Raw genomic sequence first — 17089 nt, forward strand, 5'->3', positions numbered from 1 at the left:
GCAAGTTTTTCAACAATCAAGGTAAACAAAAAAAAAATGCAATTCCCTTCTCTCCCCTTTCCAGTCGTTTGCACGTCTCCGGCCCACACCCCCACAATACACAGTGAGCCTTCAGCCAAGAATCCTGTGTGAGCCGCCGGGGGTGGGAAAGTGAGTGTGTGCGTGGCAGTCTCTCGAGCAGTCTCACCAGCACTAGTATTGAACAGTATTGAGCAGGAGGAGTCAGGCTGGGTGTGTTTGCACAGGGGCACAACCTTCACTTTTTGGTGCAGCCTCCCCACAGCCCTTTTTTGGTTGATGATGTGTACAGTAGTCCCAGTAGCTCCATTGCACTGCTCATTCATCTTCAGCAAAGCTTTGCACAATCATCACTAACTGCCTATTATCATGTCTGGGGGTGCCAGGCAGAGGAATAAAGGGGCTAATGCAGACTCCAACTCCCAAGCTGCCAATAATGAAGGGGAAAAGAAGTCAAAGTCCAACAAGGGGGGCTCTTCCTCGTCCTCCTCCTCCTCCCAAAAGACAAGCTCTGGGGCAGTTTGGAAACTTTTCACCTTTCTCTTCTATGTAGGTCTCATTGGGGTTTGCGCCTGCACTGGTTGGGTAGTGTACAACCTGCAGGATGAACTGGCGCAAATCGGCAGCAACCTCAGGCACATCTCCCAGCAGAAAGCCGACCTGGCTGAGACCGTGGCCGCTTTGCAGAAACAGGTAAGAGAAAGAGATTTTTCTCAAAGAGTGAAAATAAAGTTCAGTCACCAGCTTGGTGAGAATACAGTTAACTGTGATACATTGTATCCGATTGCATTTACAGCTTCCTATCTGCTTTAACACTCGTCTCCTATTGCTGTTATGGGTTAGGGCCCTTACACACGGGCCTTTTCCCCTGCGGCTGAACTTTAGAAAGCACAACACAGGGGAGCGCAGGCAAAAACCGCCCGTGTGTAAGAGTCCTAATTCTAGTTCTACAACAATCTCTGTAACTTTGCTAAATGAAAGTGAGCAATGCAAGAAGCATAGATTGGATTGAAGGAATTATCCCTGCTTGTGTCTAACTTTTTACACCCTCCTCTTGTTTAAGTGAGGTGAAAGGGGACCTACTGTGCAAATGAAAACTCAGCATTCAGAAATAAGAAATTTTCTAAATACAATCATTTAAAAATTCTGTACTGTTTCTGAAATAATCAAGTTTATGATCACTATTCCTCTCTCGGCATCTGTTTCTCTTCATTCTGTCTTCATGCAGCAGTTGGGTGTCAGATATTCATTGACAGTTAGATCCAATATATCTTTTAAGGGAGCTTCCTTTCCTAGAAGATGAATCAGAGCTCACTCAAATAACTGATTCCGGTACAAACAAAATAACTGCCCTTTGCACAAATCCTGCATGTAGAGAGACATGATGTCTTTTGAGTTTAATAGAGTGAGCTCTAATACATTTTCAAGGCAAACAGAGTCCCCCTATAAGATATATTGGATCATTCATCTGACACCCAACTTCTGAGTGAAGACAGAATGAAGAGAATCAGATGCCGAGAGCAGGGGCGATCCGTGGGCTGCTGACGTCTGAGCGTGTACTGCGCTTTTTGCACTAGCAGAGCCGAATTTCCGGTTTAAAAACCGGAAATTCGGCTCTTAAAGTTACAGGAGGCGGCTTTTTGCCACCCCTTGTAACTGGCCGTTCCCTGCTGCCTGAGGCAAGGTGCTCACCTTGCCTCATGGCAGGAATGGCCCTGGCCAAAGAGGAATAGCAAAGATAAACTTGATTTTTTCAGAAGCAATGCAGAATTTTTAATTTATTGTATTTCGAAAGTTTTTTTTGTATTTCTGTATGCTGAAGCGTATATTAAATTTTCATTTTTGCTATAGTTCCCCTTATATAAGTAGGTAGGCAAGTCTACTTGCTGCTATAACTACATATACTGCCAGTACTAACCAAGAGCTATATGCTAAATGTAATTAATTCAGTAGCACTCACCCAAGCATAAACCGTAGCCCAGTTCTTAGTGCTGAGATGTGTGTGAGTCTCAAAATGTTTCCACTCCCTGCTGGTTCTGACTCCTGAAAGAAGGTAGCAAAATGACTAAATCACAGACCTGCAGGAGAACTGACTTCTGGGTTCATTCATTCAATTGTTCAATGAAGCATTCCAATAGAATGATGAAGAAGGGGGTGGAGCCTGGGAGACATTGTTTTCCTTACATTGGTATTGGTGCGGTCACTATAGAGGAGGCCGACACAGAACAGGGGTGGACAAGGTGGGGTCTCGTGTGACCTACGACAGACACAAGGTGGCCCATGATTTTGCATGTTTTGCAAGTCGCCACAATTCTGCTCGGGGAAGCCCTGATTCCATGTGACAGCTGGCCTCTGCTACATTGTTTCATTAGTCAGAACCAGCAGTGCAGCCAGCTGTCAGCTAGCAGTCAGCTGTTTGAAGCCAGATATCTTATTGCAATGGGCCTGCATGTGAATTTGGGGCCCCCTAGTCACTCACTCACAGACCCCTCCACTAACAACTCCACTCTGTATATTCTCTAGCACTGCCATCGGGTTATGCTGCAAGTGGGAGACAAGAGACAGTGGTGTAACAAGATATTACGGGGCCCCACAGCAAATTATTTTTCAGGCCTCCAAGTTGACCTGTTTTACAAATATTTTTTGAAATTGTGTATGAATTAGGTTATTGCGGGCCCCTAAATCTCCTGGGCCCCAGTGCAGCCGCAGGGTCTGCTTCCTCTGTAGTTATGTTCCTGGTGTTAGATGCGTTCTGGACAGCATGTCACCACTAGAATTATATCGCACTAGGACCCCAGCTATGGCCTTTCCACATATCCCGGGTCGGAGTCTCCTGGTCACCTTTATCCCCACTCCCTGGCTGAAGGTAAGAGAGCAGCTGGGCGGGGGTTTCCATGTAACTTTAGAGGAAGCAGACCCTGCAGTCTAACAGCCCCCCCTGCCTGGGTCTGCTTTCTATAATTACACAACTGGTCACTACAATGTTTTCCAATACTTTGCACCTTATCATGATCGAATGTTTGACTTCAAAGAAGGGCTTGATCCTAAAAAGTCTCAAGATCTCTGTTCTAAAACATGGAGCTTAAAGTCAGACGTACATGAGACCAAACTTGTTGCCAAACGAGTGGATCTCTCCCCAATATGCCCATATTAAGATGGGCAATATTGGACTGATCCGATCATGGACCCTAGGGCCCAACTATCGAATCAGAAAGGAGGCCATAGGCATGGTCGGATCGCAGGACAGCATCAACGAACAGATGCAGCCATAATCCAACGGGATCTTACCCTGTCTTATTGCCATCTACCCGACTTTTGGCCAGATATCCCGTCGGATGGCCCCACACACGGGGCAATAAGCTGCCGACCTGGTCTGTTGGCAGCTTTTATCGGCCTGTGTATGGGAGCCTTAAGTCTTGGTTGAATTATTGGGCCCAACAGAGTTGACCTTGATGGCCAGAATACAGCCCGGTGTCCAAATGAGTGTGTGCAGTAAAATGATGGCAGTTATATAGAGGGGTTATGTCAGTATGTTATGTAGTAACAATTGCAGGCTGCAAAGGAATGGCACTTGCTTCTTTATTTAGAACACATTTGTATCCTCTTGGCTAAAAATACTTCCTACTCGGCAGCATTCTGTTTCAAACCTAGTCGGCGGACGAGTGATACATTCTCTTAAACATATGCTTGGAGGTGTGGAAAATAGCTAGAAGAGATCATTTACTAAAACTAAGTCCATGTATATACCGTTGTGTTCAGCATAATAGCAGTCTGACATCACTAACCTGTGAAGCTGGTGGCACAAGTATCTTGATATGGGGGTGTTTCTTATACTGTGGCATTGGGCCTATTTATCACATACCAGGGTTCATGGATCAGTTTCAATACATCAAAATACTTGAAGAGGTCATATTGCCTTATGGCATCCAGTTGGCTAGAATCTAAATCACCGGCATGATGGCACTCAGTGATTTAATTAATTTACCCGAAGTTGCCTGACGAGGAAACTTCGGGCGACTTCGGAAACAAAGTGCTCTGAGTGCCATCCCGCCAGTGATTTAGATTCTAGCCGAAGAAGAGGGGATTAGTCGCCGGGCAACTAAATCTCCCCGAATCTTCCCATGTGTGTCTGTGACATCAGAGTACTCCCTGTTCTGCTAGGCAAATAACAGTAGCTTGTACTAGATCCCAACTAAGATATAATTAATCCTCACTGGAGCCAAAATAATCTTATTGTGTTTAATTAATGTTTAAAGCAGACCTGTCACCCAGACATAAAAAAGCTGTATAATAAAAGTCCTAGACACAAAACCCAAATTCTTTTTTTCATTAAAACATCCATACTTGTAATAAATGCATTTAAAGATTTCAGTTGTCAATCATATATTGCCTGCCCCCTCCTTCGGGCAACTTCGGAAAACAAATCGCTCTGAGTACCATCCCGCCAGTGAGTTAGATTCCAGCCGATGGGAAGGCTTTTCGGGGATTAGTTGCCCAAAGAAGAGGCAATTAGTCGTTGGGCGACTAAGTCTCCCTGAATCTTCCTGTGTGTCTCTGCCTTTACAGTCAGGCCCATACTGGCAATCTGTGGGTTCTGGCAAATGGCAGAGGGGCTGCTGTAAGTTGCCATAGACAGTCACTATTTTTTGGGCTGGTGGGGAGCTGCTTGGGCCTCTGTGTACTTGAAATGCCAGGGCCTACTGTGAATCCCAGTCCGGACCTGCTTACCGTCATGTTGGGCTGTCCATGCTCCGTGACATCAGAGTACTCCCTGTTCTGCTAGGCAAATAACAGTAGATTGTACTAGAGCCCAACTAAGATATAATTAATCCTCACTGGAGCCAAAATAATCTTATTGTGTTTAATTAATGTTTAAGGGAGGGAGTTGTAACACTGCAGGCATTATAAGAGAGTTTGTGGCCAATCAACCTTAGACTATGGTTGCTTAGGACTGGACCATACTAAACACTTTTAACATGGCAAATAAGCAGGGATGGAAGAAGGGATAGGCAGCATAGACATGCGCCTTAGGAGAAACTGGGGAAGAGGAGGGTGGTGCAATTAAAAAAAAAAAATGTTCTTATCTGCACTAGGAGGAGGTCTGGTGGTGTTGAGCTGGTGAGTAGTGGCAAACAAGTAGGTGGCAAACAATAGGCACTTGTTGACATTGAGTGCCTTTGGGCACCGTACCTTTTGGCCCATCTGTGCACATAAACGCCCAGCAGATAGGTAAGCATCTTTGGAAACACCTGGGCAATATTTGACAGTTACACTGGATCAATATATGATGATTAAATGCATTTAAACATTCTGTGATTTTTGGTGAATATACCTGTGAAATTAGCAATGATACCTTGGTGGTTGATCCCTGCTATCCACAATGTACCAGTTTTTCTCCAGCCAAGACTTCAGTTCCCACAATGCTTTGCATACTTCTGCTATTCTCATTTCCTACAAGTCTCTGTTAATTATAGAACATGCAAGGCATTGCGGGAAATGGCTAGAGAATAACTGACAACTGATACAAAATTCCATGTTGGTAGAAAAAACAGTGGAGGGGAATGAAAATCATAAAGTGCTTTCAATTAAAATTACACATTTCCAATGATTTATTTGTTATTTTTAAAGATAGTATATTGGAAAGTTGCTTAGAATTAATGTTTTTATTAATTTTTCAAAAAGTTGTATTTGGTTGGAGTTCCCCTTTAAGTACTGTAAATTGCAAGTGAATTCTTAGAAACAATGTTTTAAAATGGTTTCATTTTATCTTTCAGGCTAAAGGACTGGAAAACACAGTCAGCCGCCTGGAATTTATCTCCAAAGATATTCAGGAAAAGCAGCAATCCCACGAATCCTCCCTTAGAAAAAGCGAAAAGGATTTGGATCAGATTGGGGCCATCCTGAAAAAATTTCAAAAAGAATTCTCCAGCGACATTCAGGTTGTAAAGGAGCAAAGGGAGGCCGATTCAATCCACTTTGAAAACACCGTTAAAGAGAAATTCACAGAGCTCAACAATTCCCTCAACGACGGCATCCAGGAAGTCATCGAGGTGCAGAAAACAAGCCAGGAGGAAATCAACATCTTAAAGGATAAACTGGCATCCTTGGCTGAATTGAATTCAATTCAGAGTGAACTCGAGAATTTAAAACTCGCCACTTCCGAGCTGCAGTCATCTGCTGTATCTAACGGAGAGTCTGTCCAGTGGTTGATGAGCAATGCCCAAAATTTGGATTCCATTACAGCCAACACCAACGAAATTCAACTTCTCAGAGACCAACACAGTGACCTAAAGAGAAATGTAGATGCTCAGCTGGCAATGGTTGAAGAATTAAAGGCAAAGCGCTCAGACTCCAGTGAACTTGAGGCACTGAGTCAAAATTTGGAGCAACTGGCTTCCACTTTTTCTGAAGTCAAAAGTCAGTTTGAAGCCACCAAGGACGATTTGCTGAAAGAGTTTGAAAGCAATACCGACAGCATGGAATCAAAGTTAAGGCCAATTGAGCACACTGTGAATGTATTAAATTCCCAGGCAGCCGTACAGTTTGAAGGGCTAGATACTCTAAAAAACTCTTTAAAAGAATACAGCCAGAGGTTGGGACGTGCTGAGGATACTCTGGTGGCTGTACAGCTGACGTCCTCAGGAGATGCTACAACTGACAAGCTACCCAACTTGGAGGAAAACCTAAAAACATTAAGAGAAGAGGTTGCTACCTTGAAGTCAACAGTGGCTGACCTCCCAAAAGACTTCACTGACGTTGAGAAACTCCAAAGTGAGGTTACCAGTGTCCTCGAAGCTCACAAGGATGAGCTCGGAGGTTTGAAACAAGAGTATGACCAGTGGCGAAGTAGAATTGAAGAAAACATAAATAACATAGCATTATCCGTTCAAAAGCTCAATGCTGAGGAGTTGAACGCTTCTGTGGCCAAATTGGAGACAGACTTGAAGATGTTGAGGACTGCAGTGGATAGTTTGGTGGCTTATTCAGTCAAAATAGAGAGCAACCAAAATGAGTTGGAATCTTTGAAGGATTCCCTTGAGGTTCTAAAGCAAAGCACTGAGACGATCATGGTGAAATTAGAACAAATACAAGAGACTGTATAAATATTCTGGGCGTACATTACATTGTGTAGGTTGTTTTTGCATTTGTGTTCAATAAAATGTTTGGTTTTTTTTTTGAATGTTACAGTTGTTGTAATGATTTGGACATGAAACATTTTGAATTACCTTATCAAGATGCTTTTATAGAACTAATGTGAAATATTTTATTATGGACATATGGGTGAACTGAAATACAGATGGACAGATGCAACATATATAAAGCTGGAGGTAAATCTGCTGGAAGAGACAGACACATGCCCTCCTTGGTGCTTAAAAACCTACAATTGGATTTTTTAACTGCAGAAAACAAAGTGCACATTGGTCTCTGGCAGTAGCAATGGCATAAGGGGGAGGGGGGAGTCTGTCAGTTAGGGATGTCGCGGACTGTTCGCCGGCGAACTTGTTCGCGCGAACATCGGCTGTTCGCGTCCACCGCAAGTTCGCGAACGTCGCGCGACGTTCGCCATTTTGGGTTCGCCTTACCTGGCGCTTTTTTTTGACCTCTCACCCCAGACCAGCAGATACATGGCAGCCAATCAGGAAGCTCTCCCTCCTGGACCACCCCCACACCCCCTGGACCACTCCCCTTCCATATATAAACTGAAGCCCTGCAGCGTTTTTTCATTCTGCCTATTAGTCTAGCAGTGTTGGGGAGTGGGACTGGTGTGCTACTGTGCTGCTCCTAGTAGTTCAGCAGCACCAACCCGAGAATATTTTTTTTTTTTAATATACATATAATTTTTTTTTTTATTTTACTTTATCTTACTGTTCTTTAAGGTGTCCAGTGCTGTTTGCTGTTCTTCATAGTAGTGCAACAATAGTAGTGCACTTGCAGGCATTATTTGCCCAGTGGCCATCTAGCTGTGTGAGCTTGTTCACATTCTGTCTAAATATCAATAATAATACCGTCTCCAGAAACACCACCTGAGTGACGTTTTTCAAGCAGCAATAATATATTCCGTATCCACCACTGCTGTAGTGTATACGTTGACCTTGTAGGCATTATTTGCCCAGTGTGTTCTTCATTTTCAAACCACTGCCACTTAGCTGTGTGAGCTTGTTCACATTCTGTCTAAATATCAATAATAATACCGTCTCCAGAAACACCACCTGAGTGACGTTTTTCAAGCAGCAATAATATATTCCGTATCCACCACTGCTGTAGTGTATACGTTGACCTTGTAGGCATTATTTGCCCAGTGTGTTCTTCATTTTCAAACCACTGCCACTTAGCTGTGTGAGCTTGTTCACATTCTGTCTAAATATCAATAATAATACCGTCTCCAGAAACACCACCTGAGTGACGTTTTTCAAGCAGCAATAATATATTCCGTATCCACCACTGCTGTAGTGTATACGTTGACCTTGTAGGCATTATTTGCCCAGTGTGTTCTTCATTTTCAAACCACTGCCACTTAGCTGTGTGAGCTTGTTCACATTCTGTCTAAATATCAATAATAATACCGTCTCCAGAAACACCACCCGAGTGACGTTTTTCAAGCAGCAATAATATATTCCGTATCCACCACTGCTGTAGTGTATACGTTGACCTTGTAGGCATTATTTGCCCAGTGTGTTCTTCATTTTCAAACCACTGCCACTTAGCTGTGTGAGCTTGTTCACATTCTGTCTAAATATCAATAATAATACCGTCTCCAGAAACACCACCTGAGTGACGTTTTTCAAGCAGCAATAATATATTCCGTATCCACCACTGCTGTAGTGTATACGTTGACCTTGTAGGCATTATTTGCCCAGTGTGTTCTTCATTTTCAAACCACTGCCATCTAGCTGTGTGAGCTTGTTCACATTCTGTCTAAATATCAATAATAATACCGTCTCCAGAAACACCACCCGAGTGACGTTTTTCAGGCAGCAATAATATATTCCGTATCCACCACTGCTGTAGTGTATACGTTGACCTTGTAGGCATTATTTGCCCAGTGTGTTCTTCATTTTCAAACCACTGCCACTTAGCTGTGTGAGCTTGTTCACATTCTGTCTAAATATCAATAATAATACCGTCTCCAGAAACACCACCCGAGTGACGTTTTTCAGGCAGCAATAATATATTCCGTATCCACTGCTGTAGTACTGTATACGTTGACCTTGTAGGCCTTGTTTGCCCAGTGTGTTCTTCTTCTTCTTCATTTTCAAACAACTCCCATCTAGCTCTGTGAGCTTGTTCACATTCTGTCTAAATATCAATAATAATACCGTCTCCAGAAACACCACCTTAGTTGTTGTTGTTTTTGTTTTAAAAATAATGCCAGGCAAAGGCAGGCCGCCACGCAGAGGCACTAGGGGCCGTGCTGCTATGCTATCCTGTGGCCCTAGGAAATTGCCCAGTTTTAAAAAGGCAATGACCCTGAACTCCCAAAATGCTGAAGAGGTAGTTGACTGGCTTACACAGCACACCCCATCCTCTACCGTTTCTAACTTTACCACAACATCCTCATCCTCCACTGCTATGGGCACCCCACGTAACACTTCCTCCACCACCGGCGCCCCTTCTTCACTGGAGTCAGAGGAGTTATTTTCACATGAGTTTCTTGAACTGAGTGATGCGCAACCATTATTGGCAGAAGAAGATGAAGGAGATGAGGACGTTACACCAGATTTAATTCTGGCAGAGAACACAACAGAGATGGACATAATGAGTGATGACGAGGAGGTCCCCGCTGCTGCTTCCTTCTGTGAGCTGTTAGAAGAAATTGATGCATCTGAGGAGAATGATGATGAGGAGATTGATGTTTTGTGGGTGCCCAGTAGAAGAGAGCAAGAGGAGGATAGTTCAGATGGAGAGACGGAGAGTCAGAGAGGCAGGAGGAGAATAAGACTTAGAAGAAGCAGGGAGGACAGCTCGCAGGGAACAGTAGGGCAACAACATGTATCGGCACCTGTGGTCAGCCGGCCAACGCACCCGCCATTGCCGCCAACGCCGCCGACTTCTACTTTTACCCCCAGATTGCCAGCCTCAAAAAGGTCAGCAGTGTGGGATTTTTTTAATGTGTGTGCCTCTGACAAAAGCGTTGTAATTTGCAATGAGTGCAGTCAGAAACTGAGTCTTGGGAAGCCCAACAGCCACATAGGTACAACTTCTATGCGAAGGCACATGAACGGCAAGCACAAAGCACTTTGGGAGCAACACCTCAAAGGCAACAGGCAAACTAAAAGCCACCCTCCTTCTGGTCCAGCATCTTACTGCTCTACCTCTGCTGTCCTTGACCCGTCTGAACCACCCTCCACTCCGCCTTCCACCTTGACCACCAGTTCCCATTCCCAGTCATCTGCCCCCAGCCAAGTTTCTGTGAGGGCCATGTTTGAGCGTAAGAAGCCAATGTCTGCGAGTCACCCCCTTGCCCGGCGTCTGACAGCTGGCTTGTCTGCACTCTTAGCCCGCCAGCTTTTACCATACCAGCTGGTGGACTCTGAGGCCTTCCGCAAATTTGTAGCAATTGGGACACCGCAGTGGAAGGTACCCAGCCGCAATTTTTTTTCAAAAAAGGGAATACCACACCTGTACCACCATGTGCAGAGCCAAGTCACCGCATCTCTGTCACTTAGTGTTGGGCCAAAGGTCCATATGACTACTGACGCATGGTCCTCCAAGCATGGTCAGGGCAGGTATGTCACCTACACTGCCCACTGGGTGAACTTGGTCATGGCTGGGAAGCAGGAAATGTGTGGCTCAACAACGACAGTGGAGTTGGTGTCACCGCCACGGATTGCACGCGGTTCTGCCACCACCTCTACTCCTCCTTCGCTCTCTACCTCGTCTTCTTCCTCTTCTTCGTCCTCTGCTGCTGGGTCCTCCTCCACACCTGTGCACCCCCAGCTCCCCCTAGGCTATTCGACGTGCCAGGTACGCCGTTGTCATGCTGTCTTGGGGATGACGTGCCTGGAAAGCAAAAACCATACCGGATCTGTACTCCTGTCATCTCTGCAGTCACAGGCCGATCGGTGGCTGACCCCACACCAACTGAAGATCGGAAAAGTGGTGTGTGACAATGGAAGCAATCTGTTGGCAGCACTGAGACTGGGCAATTTAACACATGTGCCCTGCATGGCACATGTTCTGAATTTAATAGTACAACGTTTTGTCTCAAAGTACCCAGGATTCCAGGACGTTCTCAGGCAGTCCAGGAAGGTGTCGGCCCATTTCAGACGTTCCTATACAGCCATGGCACGCCTTGCTGACATTCAGCAGCGGTACAACATGCCAGTCAGGCGTTTGATTTGCGACAGCCAGACTCGCTGGAATTCAACGCTCCTCATGTTGGAACGTCTGCTGCAACAACAAAGAGCCGTCAACGAATACCTGTTTGAACTGGGTGGTAGGACTGGATCTGCAGAGCTGGGGAGTTTTTTCCCCCGTTACTGGGTGCTTATGCGCGATGCCTGCAGGCTCATGCGCCCTTTTGAAGAGGTTACAAATATGGTCAGTCGCACCGAAGGCACCATCAGCGACCTAATACCCTTTGCTTTCTTCCTGGAGCGTGCCGTGCGACGAGTGACAGATGAGGCTGTAGACCAGCGTGACGAGGAGCAGGATTTCTGGTCGGAATCACCAGAACGAACCCAGGCACCTGCTGCAACGCAGGGAGAGGTGTCAGAAGTGGAGTCAGAGGAGGAAGGTGGCTTTGTGGAGGAGGAGGACCAACAGGAGCAGGCTTCCCAGGGGGCTGGTGGTGACCTTTTGGGGACCCCTGGTCTTGTACGTGGCTGGGGGGAGGAGACCGTGGATGATGCAGTCCTTGATAACGAGGAAGCGGAGATGGATACCTCTGCATCCAACCTTGTGAGAATGGGGTCTTTCATGCTGTCATGCCTGTTGAAGGACCCCCGTATCAAGAGGCTTAAGGAGAAGGACCTGTACTGGGTCGCGACTCTACTAGACCCTCGGTACAAGCATAAAGTGGCAGAAATGTTACCAACATACCACAAGTCTGAAAGGATGCTGCATTTACAAACCAGCCTGCAAAACATGTTGTACAATGCTTTTAAGGGTGATGTCACTTCAGGAACTCATCAACATTCCAGGGGCAGAGGTGCCAGTAATCCTGCCACGAGCGCACCTGCAAGGACAAAGCACTTTGGCCACTCTGTAACGTCAGACATGCAAATGTTTTTCAGCCCAAGGCAGCGGCAGAACCCTTCGGGATCCACCCTCAAAGAACGCCTCGACCGGCAGGTAGCGGTCTACCTGGCATTAACTGCAGATATCGACACTCTGAGGAGCGATGAACCCCTGGACTACTGGGTGCGCAGGCTTGATCTGTGGCCAGAGCTGTCACAATTTGCCATGAACCTCTTGTCTTGCCCCGCCTCAAGTGTCCTCTCAGAAAGGACCTTCAGTGCAGCAGGAGGGATTGTAACTGAGAAGAGAACTCGCCCAGGTCACAAAAGTGTGGATTACCTGACCTTTATTAAAATGAATGAGGGGTGGATCTCGGAGGGTTACTGCATGCCGGAAGACTTGTTCTGAGTTTCTGATTCTGACTCCCCATGCAGCTGTCCTTCTCTGCACGCCTCATGACTCCACATACAGCTGTCCTTTAGCGTCCTCCTCCCTCCACCACCGTTACAAACTAGGGTGCAAACCCTACTGGTTTAATTTGAATCCAGGTAAATCCTGAGTTTTTCTGGCCTCTATACTTCAGTGGCTGCGACCAAAAAAAACAGAATATTTTCAGCATTTATATGGCATATTTTTTCTGGCCTCTGTGCTTCAGTGGCTGCGACCAAAAAAAACAGAATATTTTCAGCATTTATATGGCATATTTTTTCTGGCCTCTGTGCTTCAGTGGCTGTGACAAAAAAATGAATATTTTCAGCATTTATATGGCATATTTTTCCTGGCCTCTGTGCTGCAGTGGCTGCGACAAAAAAAAATTAATATTGTTTGCATTTATATGGCATATTTTTTCTGGCCTCTGTGCTGCAGTGGCTGCGACAAAAAAAAATTAATATTGTTTGCATTTATATGGCATATTTTTCCTGGCCTCTGTGCTTCAGTGGCTGCGACCAAAAAAATTGAATATTTTCAGCATTTATATGGCATATTTTTTCTGGCCTCTGTGCTTCAGTGGCTGCGACTAAAAAAAACAGAATATTTTCAGCATTTATATGGCATATTTTTCCTGGCCTCTGTGCTTCAGTGGCTGCGACCAAAAAAATTGAATATTTTCAGCATTTATATGGCATATTTTTTCTGGCCTCTGTGCTTCAGTGGCTGCGACTAAAAAAAACAGAATATTTTCAGCATTTATATGGCATATTTTTTCTGGCCTCTGTGCTTCAGTGTCTGCGACAAAAAAATGTTATATTGTTAGCATTTATATGGCATATTTTTCCTGGCCTCTGTGCTGCAGTGGCTGCGACAAAAAAATGTTATATTGTTAGCATTTATATGGCATATTTTTCCTGGCCTCTGTGCTGCAGTGGCTGCGACAAAAAAAAATTAATATTGTTTGCATTTATATGGCATATTTTTTCTGGCCTCTGTGCTGCAGTGGCTGCGACAAAAAAAAATTAATATTGTTTGCATTTATATGGCATATTTTTTCTGGCCTCTGTGCTGCAGTGGCTGCGACAAAAAAAAATTAATATTGTTTGCATTTATATGGCATATTTTTTCTGGCCTCTGTGCTGCAGTGGCTGCCACAAAAAAAAATTAATATTGTTTGCATTTATATGGCATATTTTTTCTGGCCTCTGTGCTGCAGTGGCTGCGACAAAAAAAAATTAATATTGTTTGCATTTATATGGCATATTTTTTCTGGCCTCTGTGCTGCAGTGGCTGCCACAAAAAAAAATTAATATTTTCAGCATTTATATGGCATATTGTTTCTGGACTTCTGGTTCAGTGGCTGCGACAAAAAAAACATAATTTTTCAGGAAAGTACACATGCCTAATTTTTCAGGGTTCTGCAACAGTGGCAAAATCGCATCTTTTATGGTCACCGCAGGTGATCAATAAAGTAGACCAAAACTGGGCCCACACTGCAGAATCAGTGTTTTTTGGTTCACTTCACTGTACATTGAATTACCTCTGCCTGACCGTGCACGTGCGCACAAGCACGGTGACTGCTAAACACACCACTACAGAAATATTGCCACCAACAGGACGAACATCCTGGAGGTGACAAGCAACTAGTAATTAAAAACTATTATTTGCTCACTTGACGGTATCATTCATTAAAGCTCTTTGCGTCTTTTTGTGTTGCAGTAAGCACCGCGTTTCGTCTTTGCGTGTGAACAGGCTGTAACTTTTACACGACTTGATTGGCATGTAGACGCCGGACGTTTTAAAGCATTTTATTACACAGGTTTAGAAATGTAGTGTGATTTCTGCCCTTTACAGCACAAAACGCAGCGCTGTGTCAACAATGGATTTTTTAGAAACATTTTTGCCCTTGATCCCCCTCTGGCATGCCACTGTCCAGGTCGTTGCACCCTTTAAACAACTTTAAAATCATTTTTCTGGCCAGAAATGTCTTCTCTAGCTTTTAAAATTCGCCTTCCCATTGAAGTCTATGGGGTTCGCGACGTTCGCGAACCGTTCGCATTTTTTGACGCAAGTTCGCGAATATGTTCGCGAACTTTTTTTCCGACGTTCGCTACATCCCTATCTGTCAGTAGAGACAGGGAATCATCCTGCTTACTACATGAAGTTAGGGTAATAACTCCCAGTAGAGAACTAACATCCAGAGTAAGGTGCTCTTATTGCCTTGTGACTGAAACTGAAAACTTTTAAACAGTCTACAAGTTTGCAAAGCAAAGACCTGATTGGTTGGTAAAAGGAGTGGTTCCCCTTTTAGTTAACTTTAAGTATGTTGAAAAAATGGCAAATTATAAGCAACATTTCCACCAGCCTTCATAACGGAAAAATAGAGTAAGTAGATCTATCTGGGAATAAAGAGGTTGAGTGAGGAGAGGAGGAATACTAGTTTGGAAAGTGGGCCCACGGTCTAAGCTTTTCTGGTGGGCCCCTGGCATCTCAGTCCGACAATAATATAACCCAAATTAGGTGCCCTTATTCAAACAAAAAAATACTTTTTATTTATCAACTATTAGTTGAGGTCTGACAAGGTCAGAACATACAATAGATTATAAAAAAAGAAGAAAAAGAAACCCCACCAATAGTTGTAATTATAGAGTTGCCGAAAAATTCTGATAGGTGTCACACCTTACTTATACAGTATAAAGACAATAATTCATTAAATAATGTACTAAAAAGTTAATTAAAGTGCTGGTGCCGTTATAATAACATTAACTTATCCTAAATATTTTGAGGAAGAATCAATTCAATTCCTCTGTGAATTAATAATGCTTCCTAAATTCATCCACGGATAGAAAAAAATTCATTATTTAATTAAAGTGCAGTGCAATAATTTAAAGTGTTAAACCTAAAAAATTGGTTAGCTAATTAAAAAGTAATTTAAAAATGACCAAACTTGGTAGTGGGTTAAAAAAATCTGTAGTCACAATCCATAAAATAGTTAAGAGAAATAGGAAAAAATAGATGGTGGAGTTATCCCGTAAACTATCTGCCTGATTTATTTAGAGAGCCTGGGACACCACAAAGTTCAGGCAGGACAGGGTAACTGGGGCTGTGGCCTTGGTATTTAACTTGCCCTAGTTGTTTAAAGAGGCTAAGTAACCCTAAAAAGCCACAAACCGTCGGCCCCTAGAATGGAGAGGTTGTATGTATAGAAAAGAAAAGGATTTGACCCAATACCACTTAACCCCACTTCCGTTGAAAAAAGAACCAGACTGTTAATTATAAATCGAGTTTGCAAAAGAGAATCAATTTGAACCAAAGAGGATTACTGAGAACGCCGACGTACGTTTCGCTAAAAAGCTTTGTCAAGGCGGATTTACTTTTTAGTACATTATTTAATTAATTATTGTCTTTATGTAAGTAACGTGTGACACCTATCAGAATTTTTTGGCAACTCTATAGGTAATTACAACTATTGGTGGGGTTTCTTTTTCTTCTTTTTTTATAATCTCAGTCCGCGACACTGTTCATATTCCAGTCTCTTATTCAAATCAATGCATGGTTGGTAGGGTCATTTGGACCCTAGCAACCCAATTGTTGACATTGCTGTCTGTAGAGCTGCTGAATAAAAAGCTAAATAACTCAAAAACCACAAACAATAAAACATAGAACCCAATTGCAAATTGTCTAAAGATATAATTCTCTGCATCATGCTGAAAGTTATCTCAAAGGTGAACATCCCCTTTAATGGCCACTACACTTGTGCAATGTATCATGTATGCTGTTAATCAATCAGCCCTGCTGCTAATTAGAGATGTCGCGAACTGTTCGCCGGCGAACTTGTTCGCGCGAACATCGGGTGTTCGCGCTCGCCGGAAGTTCGCGAACGTCGCGCGACGTTCGCCATTTTGGGTTCGCCATTGTTGGCGCTTTTTTTTGCCCTCTCACCCCAGACCAGCAGGTACATGGCAGCCAATCAGGAAGCTCTCCCCTGGACCACTCCCCTTCCCTATAAAAACCGAAGCCCTGCAGCGTTTTTTCACTCTGCCTGTGTGTGCTGAAGAGATAGTGTAGGGAGAGAGCTGCTGCCTGTTAGTGATTTCAGGGACAGTTGAAAGTTTGCTGGCTAGTAATCGTTTTGATACTGCTCTGTTATTGGAGGGACAGAAGTCTGCAGGGGTTTGAGGGACATTTAAGCTTAGGTAGCTTTGCTGGCTAGTAATCTACCTTCTACTGCAGTGCTCTGTATGTAGCTGCAGTGGGCAGCTGTCCTGCTTCTGATCTCATCTGCTGACTGCTGCAATAACAGTAGTCCTTGTAAGGACTGCTTTTATTTATTTTTTTGTTGTTTTACTACTACTACTACTACTACTACTATAAGAGCCCAGTGCTATTAGTCTAGCAGTGTTGGGGAGTGGGACTGGTGTGCTAATCTGCTGCTCCTAGTAGTTCAGCAGCACCAACT

General features: G+C 44.1%; 1 protein-coding gene across 1 annotated transcript; it reads left to right on the forward strand.

The window, feature by feature from the left end:
- Positions 1-349: 349 nt before the first annotated feature.
- Positions 350-7203, forward strand: ckap4.S (cytoskeleton-associated protein 4 S homeolog). The gene is made up of 2 exons (NM_001112880.1): positions 350-711; positions 5793-7203. The coding sequence occupies exons 1-2, from the start codon at positions 388-390 to the stop codon at positions 7119-7121; spliced, it is 1653 nt and encodes a 550-aa protein (NP_001106351.1). The 5' UTR covers positions 350-387; the 3' UTR covers positions 7122-7203.
- The last annotated feature ends 9886 nt before the right edge of the window (positions 7204-17089 follow it).

The sequence above is a fragment of the Xenopus laevis genome, chromosome 3S (assembly GCF_017654675.1).
Source record: "Xenopus laevis strain J_2021 chromosome 3S, Xenopus_laevis_v10.1, whole genome shotgun sequence".
Lineage (NCBI taxonomy): Eukaryota > Metazoa > Chordata > Amphibia > Anura > Pipidae > Xenopus > Xenopus laevis.